At 47.4% G+C, this 12,438-nt stretch overlaps 1 protein-coding gene across 10 annotated transcripts in view; it reads right to left on the bottom strand.

Annotated features, from left to right (window-relative positions):
• The window catches only part of CACNA1E (calcium voltage-gated channel subunit alpha1 E), a 673,520-nt gene that overhangs the window by 305,233 nt on the left and 355,849 nt on the right, over positions 1–12,438 (bottom strand). For all 10 annotated transcript variants that reach the window (XR_008306367.1, XR_008306368.1, XR_008306369.1 and 7 more), the window contains 2 exons: positions 9,539–9,642; positions 7,424–7,576 (listed from right to left, as the gene is read on the bottom strand). Coding sequence is in view for 7 of the 10 variants with exons in the window: in XM_053247018.1 (XP_053102993.1) it covers positions 7,424–7,576; positions 9,539–9,642 (257 nt within the window). In the remaining 3 variants the exon portion in view is untranslated. The remainder of the gene's footprint in view (positions 1–7,423; positions 7,577–9,538; positions 9,643–12,438) is intronic.

Here is a 12,438-nt window from a genome sequence, read left to right on the forward strand (position 1 = left end):
AAGTTCTTAAAGACACGTAAACTTCAACAAATCACAAAAAATCAGCCCTTTGCCTAATTCCTTTGAAATTTGAGTGGTAGCTTCCATCCATTGGGCTCTACCACCACCCCCACTCTTTTTGCCCCAGGTCCCCTTTTTTTTTTGATCCAAATTGATTCAGATTTGGAAAAATTCGGGTACAAAATGAAACAGGGGTGATTTGGAGGGGGTGAGATTCAGACCCAGAACAAAATGGGGGTGTTTCAATTTGGGTACAAATAGAAACACAAAAATTGTTTTGTGCATACCCCTAGCACTCACTCCCTTAACCTCATTTTCAAGGGAGGTTGGTTAGGTGGGTCTGCCGCTGTGTTGCTGCTGGGATTGGCTCAATCCCGGTGGTTCACACATGTGTGCAAAACCAGGCTGGGCTCCCTTAGCCTGGTTTTGCACACACATGTGAATAGTGAAAAGAATGTTGATTATCCCTTGAAGCCAGTAGCCATGAGGAAAAGGTCAGAGTGTTCTAGGATGCCTTCTCAGTTCACATGGGACAACAATGAAGCCCAAAAGACCTAGTGTGTACACTGTGTGAGGCAGCTCTGTGCCCTAAAACATGCTCCAAACTCTCGGCAATACACAGGGAGGTTCGAGGAAGCAGAGGAGTTCCTTAGCAGAGGAGTTGATGTGGAAAGTGTTCACTGGAGGTAGACATTTGAAAACACTCCCACACCACTATTCCAATGAAAGGATGGATTGTTAGCATCAAGCTGCACTATTAAAATCCTTTCCTAAGGGAAACCAGTTGTGACACAACCCAACAATTGGGCCTGACATCCTATCTAGGGGTGTGCAATTCAGATTTTTGGTGTTTCGATTCGGATCTGAACCGAAACACCCCTGTTCTGTTTTGTATCCGAATATTGCCCATCCGAATCACCTCTGATTCGATTCGGATCCGAATTAATCCGAATCCAAATCGATTTGGATTAAAAAATGGGTCCTGGGGCCAAAAGAGTGGGGTGGGGTGGTAGAACCCAATGGGTGGAGGCTACCACTCAAATTTCAGGGGGATTGGGCAGAGAGCTTATTTTTGGGGAATTGTTGAAATTTTAGTGTCTTTTTGGCAGATTGGGGGCATAACATGGGATCTGGGCCAAAAGAGTGGGGTGGGGTGGTAGTGCCTAATGGGTGGAGGCTATCACACCAATTGCAGAGTGATTGGGCAGAGGGCTGATTTTTGGTGAATTTCTGAAGTTTACGCGTTTTTAAGGTTTTCCTCCATTAGGTATAATGGAGGATGTATCGCTTCACGTCGGGGGGAAAGGGGTGGCCTAGAGAGGTGTGGGGTTGGTGGTAGTGCCGGGTAGGGGCAAGGAAGCTACCTGAATTTTTTCAAAGGATTTGGACTAAGGGCTGATTTTTGGTGAATTGTTGAATTTTACGTGTCTTTAAGGTTTTCCCTCATAAGGTATAATGGAGCTTTCAGCAGCCCCATAAGTGCACTTGGGGCTGCTGGGGTGGCCCAGAGCGAGTGGTGGTGTAGTGCACATAGAGTGCCAACCACCCCATGGGTTTATAATCCATGGGGTACAGGGTTCTGTTGTTTCTGAGCTATTCTGAGTGTAGATTCTATGATAGCAAATGAGATTTTCAATGAGACACCATGAATCCACTCTAATTTGAAACAACAGAACCCTGTACCCCATGGGTTAGAAAACCATGGGGGTGGCTGGCACCCTATGTGCACTACACCACCACTCGCTCTGGGCCACCCCATCACCCCCCAAGCGCACTTATGGGGCTGCTGAAAGCCCCATTATACCTTATGAGGGAAAACCTTAAAGACGCGTAAAATTCAACAATTCACCAAAAATCAGCCTTCTGCCCAAATCCTTTGAAAAAATTCAGGTAGCTTCCTTGCCCTTACCCGGCACTACCACCAACCTCACACTGCTCTAGGCCACCCCTTTCCCCCTGATGTGAAGCGACACACCCTCCATTATACCTAATGGGGGAAAACCTTAAAGATGCATAAACTTTAACAATTCACCAAAAATCAGCCCTTTGCCCAATCACTCTGAAATTGGGGTGGTAGCCTCCACCCATTAGGAACTACCATCCCACACCACTCTTTTGGCCCAGATCCCACGTTATGCCCCCAATCTGCCCCAAAGACACTAAAACTTCAAACATTCACCAAAAATCAGCCCTTTGCCCAATCCATCTGAAATTGGGGTGGTAGCCTCCACCCATTGGGAACTACCACCCCACCCCACTATCTTGCCCCTGGGACCCTGAATTCAGGCAGACGTCACATCAGACCTTTTTGCATTGAAGTCAATGGGATGCAAAAAGGCGGGAAATTCAAATAGACGTCATTGCTCAAAATGGAGGGGGGTAAAGAAGGCCACAAAATGGAGGTCCAAAACATCCGAATATTTCAGATCCGAAACGGGTGATTCATTTCGGATCTGAAATTTTTCAGGGTGATTCGCGGGTGATTCGGTTCAGATTTGAATCACCCGAAACTGGCTGTTTCGGGTACAGATCGTTCTGTACCCGAAACATTTCACACATCCCTAATCCTATTCCTCTGTCCTATGACTGATCAAGCTAGAGCTCTTGCCCCTGCAGCCTGAGCCAATTCAGACATGATTTTAAATATGCAGATTTTGATGCACAGACTACACACACCTCATGATCACCACATTTGAAGCAGCTTGCAAAGAATAATACATAAACCTCACCCCGATGTGTGTATTTGAAAGATGATCTGGAGCACCTACATCCCTCCACAGGCAAAATCCATCCCACCCACCTTTAGGGATTATTTAAAAGTAATCAAGCATGACTCCTGACATTGTGAACAAGGGATGGGAACGAGAGTGGGTGGGTGCACAGAGAGCCTTATATTGCAGTGATTCCAGTAAAGCGTATAATAGGTCTCTTCTGCGCAGTCTGCACATGGATACACATTGCACCTTCTCAATGGAAAGCTATCTCCCCCCTTTGTCGCCACTGTAGCAATGTCTCTCAATCCAGTGCTTCACTTTTTGCCACAGAAGTGAATGGCAGCCATTAAGAAAAGGAGAACTACCCAATAATACAGTTGAGGTATGGGCCAGCCTGCCAACTGCTCATATTTACCCCAGGTTCTTGACAGGGGAAAGTCTAGTCCAGACAAATGCAGTCCATTTACTTTTTCCACAGAGCACGAAGCCCACTCCTGTCTAGGGATATGCGGAACATTTCAACGGTGAAATGTTTTGACTCGAAACAAGCCATTTCTAGTGTTCATAGCTCGAAACAGAACACCCCTTAAATAAAGGGCCTGTTTTGAGCTTGGAGCAGAACAAACGTTTTGACTTCTGCCTGGTGCCCAGCCTGCCAAGTTCTGTTTCCCTGGGTGCTTTCCAGATTACACACTACCACAGTGTCATGACATATCCTTTAAGTGTCTTTCTGTACTTCCTGTGTCTTGACATCACAGTCCCTGCACTATAAGCAAGATGACATTCACATTTCTGATGCCTTCTATTGTATTTCATTGCTGCACTACAGGCCTATAACGTTGCATCTTCATTGCAAAAAAATAGCTGTATTTGCCCTTTGTAGGAGGCAATGGATTCCAACTATGGATGAAATCCAAGAGCCAAGAGCAGCACTGGGCCAGACTCCAGCAGAAGACACCGGCAGGTAAGCCCCTTCTGCCCCTGGTCAGGTTAGTTTTTTAAACAGGGCCAAGTTGGGGGAAGGGATTAAGTACTAAGACTGTATGGCAGAAGGAGTGGGTTAGGAGACGCCACAATAATCCCCTTTCACTTCCCTTAGACTTACCCCATGGTTGCTCACTCCCCTCCAAAACAAAACAAAACAAAAACACCCTCAAATAAAGCCTGCTTCTTTATTTGGGGGGATGTAATTTTGCTAGCTTCTACGTGTGCACTACAGTGCTATAGATAGCACGGTGTGTGGCAGGCACACATAGCACAAATAGGCCACCCAAACCCCACCCCCCTTTTAAAATATCCACCTTAAAGGTGCTTCTTCTCTCCCCCCCCCTCCCATTAGTTAGGGCTTTATTTCTTTTATTTTTTAAAGATGTCCAGGAGGATGCAAGGCAGAGGCAGGAGCAAAGTGCCAATCAGGATGCAAGGCAGGAGCAGAGTGGCAGTCAGAGGGAGAGGTGATGCTGGTCAAAGTGGACGACAGCAAGAGGAGCCTACTGCCCGGGTCATCCGCACTGCTGTGCCTGCACGCAGGCTCTCCTTTCGAGAGGAAGGTGGTCCTGAAGCGCAGCTGCTGGTGGCAACTGAGTTAGAATTGGGGCGGCAGGGCAGGGGTCGTCCCGTCACACAAGAAGCTCTTCCTGTGGCAGTGAAGGAGATTGTGTTGGCTGACAGCCCAGCCAGATCAGTCTCACCATCCTCCCCAATCCCCCCTTGCCAGTGCAACCCCCTGGTCTGAGACTCAGGAGGAGCAGGAGGAATTCATTCTGCATCATGGATCTTCTCAGCCCTGGACTGAGGGCGATGGTGGTGGTGGCCCCCAGAAGGAACCAGCAGCCCAGTACCACCACCACCAAAATGGGGCTGGATTGGCTCCAATGGCAGCGTGATGTGGGGCCACTTTGAGCTCTGCCCTGGTGACTCAACCCACACTTTTTGCACCCACTGCAGAGCACAGGTCAGCAGGGGTAAGGACTCTATGCATCTTGGGATGTAGGGGATGCTGAAGCACTTGCAGCGGCATCATCCAGGGGGCCCTGCTTTTGCTGGCAGAAATGGGGCTGGTGTGCCCTCAATTAGCAGGAAGGCACCTGCTCCTGCTCCCAAGCAGGGAAAGCTGACTGCATGGTGGGTGCAATCGGTGGGCAAGTGGTCTGATTGCCCAAAGCTTCATCTCATCACCTGGGCCATTGGGGAGAAGACTCCTTTGGAAGACTGCTAATCCATTCCAGGTGGTGAGGAATGCCAGCTTTCACCAGCTGCTCCTATTGCTTGCCCCCGACTATAAGATTCCCCTCTCACACCACCTTCAACAGGTGGATGGTGCCCTCCTTGTACCAGGCATACAGGGTGGCAGTGTTGGGGCTGCTGAACACAGCACCACTTGACACAAGAATGCACTTCAGTGCTCATCTGTGGACCAGTCACAGTGGGCTACATGCTTCTTTCCTATCGCTCATGGACACTGGTGGGGGCAGGAGAGCAAGGAGACTGCTGCTGCTGCTGCTGCTGCTGCTGCTGCTGCTGCTGCTGCTGCTGCTGCTGCTGCTGCTGCTGGCGTGGCCAGCCTCTCCCAGGCAGCAAAGCACAGGTGGGCTGTGCTGCATGTGGAGGTGGTGGACACTGACCACACGGCAGATGAGCTATTAGTGGCCATGGATCACCAGGTGGAGGGATGGCCATCCAGGCAGCCAAACCTTCACCGAGGGTTTATGGTGACCAACAATGGTGTGAACATAGTGAGGGCAGCCAAGCAGCTTCATTTTGTGTCCATCCGTTGTGTGGTGCACACATTGAACGTGGTCATGTGGGATACGCTTGGCCTTTCTGGGGCTGTGGCCAGGAAAGACATCCCCACTGGAGGCACAGACTGCCAGTTTGCTGCTGCCATGGCTGCTCTTGTGAACAGGTGCCACAGGATCACAGCTTACTTCCACCAGAACAAAAAGGGTAACCATATGCTCAAGGAGAGGCAGCTTGAGCTCGGCCAACCTGAACACCTGATCCCTCAGGATGTACTGACCTGGTAGAACTCCACCTTTCTCTTGCTCCAGTGCCTGCAGAAGCAAGAGCCGACCATCCATGGCAGCTGTTGCAATGCTAGTGAGTAAGGAGTCATAAGAACATAAAAACAGCCTTGCTGGATCAGGCCCAAGGCCCATCTAATCCAGCATCCTGTTTCGCACAGTGGCCCACCAGAGTCATAATTGTATGTGTGCGAGCAACCTGTGCCAATGATGTTACTGCAGTGCAGGCACTGTGGCTGCCAGTGGATTCTAGGTCAGTAATTCCTTTTTGGCCATTTTTGGACCATGTTTGAAATGTGTATTCTGTGTTGGGAGGGACAGATTGCCTTTTACTGTGTACTTCTGCAGTGTTTTTCAAGGGTTGCAAAATGCATTGCAAATTGCAATGCAAAGCTTGTGTGCATGCACTTGCAGCTTTTTCTGGACATAGAGAACAATCCTATGGGGGTTGGGGGGAAGTTAAAAATTTGTTAAAAATTGCCTACTTGCCCAATTCTTTTGTGGGTTGGGTGATAGGTAGCACCCAACATGCCCTACCACACAAACCTATTTTGGTGCCCCTAGGAGCACCCTATGTGGTTTCCCTATTGTTCCTTATGGCCAAAACACTCAAAACGTTTCAAGTTTGTTCAGTTGAAACAACTGGGGTCAACTGTTGTTTCAGTGAAATATTTCAACCATCTGTGATTCATTTCAAGCTCAAAAACACAAAATCTGTTTCGTGTACATCCCTACTCTTATCTACCTAGCTCCATACATATGCTTAGCCCTACCATGGATACAGTTTCTAGCTTTACGAGGTCTTTTGCTTACATTACCTTCCCCAAGCTTTTGGGATGAAGTGGACTAGGAAGGAAGGAAGTTTCAAGATGGGAACTTTCAAATACTGAAGGGTCCCCACCACCACCCCTCTCTTTTTCTACACTATACCAGTGCTTCCAGTTACTAAGGTCAAGTTCTCAAGGAGGTGGGCTGGTGTCTGTTAAGCCTGTATCTGGGCTAAACCACCACAGACTGAAGTGGGGGGTTATGTGATGGAATGCTCCTTCCTACTTAAAAATTCACTCCACTTAAAAAATAATAATTAGCATGTTAGAGAGAATGGTTCCAGCCTTGTCTTTCCCCCTGACATGCTAGATTTCTATAAACATATGTGTGTGTGTGTGTGTGTGTGTGTGTGTGTGTGTGTGTGTGTGTGGCAGTGGGGGAAAGGGGGTTGGTTAATAAAGAAGAACATTCAGCCATGCGATCCCTCACCAGCAGATAGCCTCATTTATCACTCAGGCTTAAAATTTAAGGCTAGCCCTATCATTAGGTTGGATGAGATAGCCTGACTCAGGAAGCAGCTTGGGAGCTATCACTAAGGATAAGCAAATTGTCAATTATTTAGTTTATTACTATATACACCATGGGATCGCTATTCGGATTTTCTACTTAAGGTAGCAAAATGTGTTGCGCTTTCTTTGCTCTCCATCCTTCTCAAACTGGTTTCTACCTATGCTGCAAGTGAAGCCATAGAACATAGCCATAGAACATTGTGCTGTCATATCCCATGGACCAGCACCTTGATGGAAACATGACACTGAGAGTCCCTATATTGCTGCCTATGGCCACTGTGGCTGTGCTTGAGAATTCATGGAGTAGAACAAGCCAGACAAAGGACAGGATATATACAATGTGCCTCACCTGAATTGTTCACATAACAAGCCCGGTGTAGCTTCCCACTGTAGAACTCCAGGCCAATGATGGCAAACATCAGGATAGCAAAAAAGAGAAGGAGGCCTATCTGTAGGAGAGGCACCATCGCCTTCATGATGGATTTCAGCACAATCTGTAAACCTGGGGATGAGGAGAAAAGGAGAGAATTAAAGAGTACCACTACTCCTGCAGGACCGAGTCAGCACAGTCAAGACACCTTGGGAAGAGGAGGAAGAACCCAAAGATCCCTTGCAATCTACAGAAGTCAACACAGACTGAAGCAATTACAGGAAAGTTGTCTGGAGAGCTGACTACTATAGTGTCATTGTGAAAGTATGGCCAGTCACAGAACTGGAAGATCATACAGCCCAGCCCCAGCCCCAAAGAAAGGGGTTGTCCACTCATCTTCAACCCCTAGAATAGCCTGTGCAATCCAAGTAACAATGTGAGACACACAAGTGCATTTGCACCACAGAAAGATGATTGTAGAGGAAATTGCTCCAGATCACTTTAGCAAGCCTCAATTTGTGGTAGCTGGAGAGTTCCAAGGAGGAGGGCAAGAGTTAACAAAGAAGACCTTTCCATGTGCAAGGCTGCACAACTTTGGCCCTCCTGCTATTGTTGGACTACAACCCCCCCCCCCATTCCCCACCATAGTGGTCAATTGACAGGGATGATGGGAGTTGTAGTCCAACAATAGCTGGAAGGCCAACATTGTGCAACCCTGTGCTAGGATCACCTCCGATGTGGTGAGTCTATGGAATTGTATTTTAACTTCAACCCCCAAGTCCATGTTGAGTCAAGGCCAGTTCCCTTCAGTTTTCTCCTGACTCAGCATTGGCTCAGTTTGGCCTAAGGACATCAAAACCTTGGGAACTACATTTCCCAGACTTCCCACTGTAGGCATGTGCACAAATTGCGATACCACTGTCCCTGGATGCTGCCTCACATATTGCAGCAGCCTCTAAGGAACCTCCCCATCAAGTAAGCTTTAGAACAGGAAATGGAAAGGAAGGCAGTGGGTCCCACAGTGGGTAGGTCTCTAGACCAGTGTTCTCTCTAACACGGATCCCCAGATGTTGTTGACTACAACTCCCAGAATCCCCAAGCAAGAGCCATTGCAGCTGGAGGAGTCTGGGGGTTGTAGTCAGCAACATCTGGGAATCCTTGTTAGAGGGAACACTGCTCTAGACCCATCATGCTCCTGTTATAAGCAGGTGCATGATGGAGCCTGAACTTGAGCATAACACAATCTCCTTTTTTATTTATTCTGAAAATAAATCATTTTATTCGAGCCTATTCTAAATTGGATATGAGTGGGTTCATTCATCACTTGTTCTAGGACATATTCTTAAATCCAAGAGGGAGGTGATGAATCGCATGAAGGACTGTGCACCTTAAAACTGGCTTTGGAAACCTCTGCAGCACATAGGAGTTCTACTGTAGTTGTGCAAGTGTTTCTCAGTAGGCAGGCCTATGTAGAAAGGGTTTCCTGAAGGCAGGAAGTTCAAGAACCCCCTTTCCAGAGTAACAGTAACTAATGCGACTAGGGTTGCCATATTCTGGCCTTCCAAATCTGAGTGCCTGGTTTGCATATTTTGTAAAGTGGCTTAAAAATAATTTTTGAGCAGAATAGTGACTGCACATTTTGCTCCATAACTCTGTTTTTAAAAGGGCTGGAGCTTAGCTTGTTTTTGTTTTGTTTTTAAATGAAAGCTGAAATCCGGGCAAATCTGGGTAAGATGATTAAAATCCGGGTGAAACCCAAAATTCCAGGAGGCATGGCAATTCTAAATGCGACACCACTGGGAACAACTTTGATTTCTCCCTGCCCAACTTTCTTTTCTTTTTTGTCTGCTACACTGCAATTACTTGCAGCATAATTATTTCCCTATAAAATATTCCAGCCCTGGTTTCTCCCAGTATTTAATATCAAAGACTGCCTGATAATATGAACCAGGAAGTGGTACACACACTTCCTGCAGCAATTCCTTTAACCGTGTAAGTACTGTAAACACACAATGGACATTAGAGATCTACATTGTTAACACCAGTATTGTTCTGCAAAAAAGCAGGAGGCAGAGAGAGAAACCAGATGCTTACTAGGAATGCCTGAGACAAGCTTCAGAGGTCTGAGCACTCGTACCGCCCGCAGAGTCCGCAGGTCCACATGGGTGTTGAAATGTGTCCCTGCGGTGGCCAGGATACTGGAAACAAAGAAGAAAAAAGTTACTATACTTAGATCTTGGGCAATGCACATATGCCTGCCTGCAGGAGGGGGCGGTACGCACACCAGGCACCTGACAGCCAGAACTGGTGCACCTTACCCTCCACAATGAGTCAACAGCCATTTCTCAGTCTAAACTTAGCATCAAGCTGAGTGGCAATTAAAATGTACACACTGGAGCTGGGACTCACGTTTTCCAGTTCAGCATGATCCAGTCAACCTTGTACTAGTTGCATCAGGAGTCGCAAGCTCAACCATAGGCCCAGATCCCCAGGACAAGGGATGTGAGGGTTTGTACTGGGAGTCTTGGGGTCTGAGGCCGGCAAACTGAGGCGCTTTGCTTCACACAATCGGTGTGAAGCACCAGATGTGGTTAGGCGGAGAAAGCGGGCTTAGTCCGCACTCAGCCCTGGGTGGCCAGATTGGCCGCCCACATGACTGCCGGCTCTATCACTGAGCCGGCGGGGGCTGCAGGGATTGGGGGCCATGCACCCCCTGGAAGTTCCAGGATGCCCCACGTGAGCACGCGGGGCACCCTGGAGAGATGTTTGCAACCTCCCGGCGGGGGTCTCCTCGTTGTGTCGCCATGACATGGAGCCATGCCGTGGCAGCACACGATCAGAAAACCCGGGTTAGCTGAGCGCACGCTCCGCTAACCTGGGCTAAGAGGAGGGCTACTTTGGTGGGCTGAGAACCACCAGAGAACCACTGGGCTCGCCCACTGGTTGTCACGATGCGGAGAAACCAGGCTGGGCTTCTTTAGCACGGTTTCCCCCCATCGTGAGAATAGCCTCATAGTCTGGTGTGCTAATGTGGGGTTGTGTGTGTGTTTAGACATCAGACCCCTATTTAGGCAAAAGAGAGAACAGGACATGCATCATGGGCTCCTGCAATTGTGGCCCATGATGCAATGTGTGATGTGATGTTTTGGGGCTGGCCAGACTAGAAATTTGGCCTTCTGCTTTGGGTTGTGAGAGCACTACCCTCAGCTTTTTGCTTTTTCAGGCTCCAGGTACCCTAGCAGCAGTTTCCAGGTAACTTCCCAGCTCTCCACCCAAGCTCTTCAGATGTAGATTCTGGCACAGTTACCCACAGCCTGGCCCTGACACCAATAAAGTACCTTGACTAATCCATTTCAGATCAGAAATGGCCCTCTTTTACCACTTAAGTCCAATCTCTGCATTCTTGTCTTCCCCTATGTCATCTCATTCCTTTCAAGTTTTTCAACAATCTGAATTTTGACACAGAGCACATTATGAAAATACATGCAGGCATGAATTGACTAATATTTTACAGCTACAGAATTGGAATTTGGTTTTGTGGGTGTGTGTACATGAAGAATAAGCCCTCATCTCAAACCAAAAGAAGACCCAAATACATGTATGTGCAATGACAACTTCCCTCTCAGGAAAATAGAAGGCTGGTTGTCATTGAGACCATGGTGTGGGTGTGTGGAGGAGGGAGGGGTTACACCCACCTCTCCCCTACCCCATACTCTCACTCAGATGAAGGGGCTCTGCAACGTTTGTTTCCACAAAAAAATAACTAAAAAGATTGAAGGGGATATGGATGGAGATGTCAACTTCGAGCAGACAAAAGGGGAAAAATGGAAAGAGTTAAGCAGCTCCTACTTTCCACCACTCTCCGGCTCCAAACTGCAACCTCAAATGCTGCTTTTTTAAATAAAAGGGGGTGGGATGGTGGTTGTGGAAAACTGTTCATGCATCCTCTGCACATTATTTAGTTTGATCCTTAGATTATTAGTGTCCTGGGGACAGAGACCTGTCTTTGTGCCTGTGCTACTCTGTAAAGAGTAATGCACATCTATACTAAATCACTCACCCTTCCACTATTTATACAGCACTTCTAATGATCAAATTACATTATAATCCTTTATCTTGCTGGCCTCCATAACATTGGTAGGCATTTCATTACAATTCCTGTTTGATAGATAGCAGAGATGTGAAGAAATTTCTGGGAAATTGTACTCGTCTGAAAACTGTTTTTCTTCTCTCAGAATGACTGGAATGTTTCACCCAAAGGCAGATTTCCTCATTTACCTCAACATTTTACTTAAAATATAGGAAAAGTAGAGATCTACATTGGTACCCAGAAGTTCTCTGGCGACACCATTTGTATTATAGCTGTTTCCCTTCTGGGTCAAGAGAGAAGTGCATACAGAGGCACTCTTATCCCTGGACTTCGGGGCCGAAGTCCAGGGCCTCCACACACTCTGGGGCCTCCCAAATCCTCTTTAGTCTGTCCTGGGTGGTATGGTTTGCGCCCTCAAGAACCTACATGTTAAAAAACGATGCTTAACTTGCAGCAGGGGGGCCTCCAAAGGCCTTTAAGTCCAGGCTCCAAAATTAGAATAGGTGCACCTCTGAATGCATAGAAGGAAAAAACTGGCTTCAGATAATTTGAGATGCTATTGATCGGGGTACATGTATAAGCCATGAAAAATTAACATGCAAGGCTGAGCAAATGAAACTTCTGTTCTTCCAATATCTGCAATGTCCACACGTTATTTTAATGAAGTAAAGAGAGGCATGACTGGGGCCTAGATTGAATCAGAATCTGTCTCCAGAATGCACTGCACCGCTCCAGGCTTGTGTGACTGAATGCAACTGCTCTTCCCACACAGATACATTCCTATATACAGGAAATTGGCAGGTCATAGAGACGACTAAGCTAAAACTCTTCTCCCTGGCATCTAGTTTTCTACCTAGAGATATTGTTTTTCATCAAGTGAACCCTTGAAATGGTTCAGTTCAGC

The sequence above is a fragment of the Hemicordylus capensis genome, chromosome 4, assembly GCF_027244095.1.
Source record: "Hemicordylus capensis ecotype Gifberg chromosome 4, rHemCap1.1.pri, whole genome shotgun sequence".
Lineage (NCBI taxonomy): Eukaryota > Metazoa > Chordata > Lepidosauria > Squamata > Cordylidae > Hemicordylus > Hemicordylus capensis.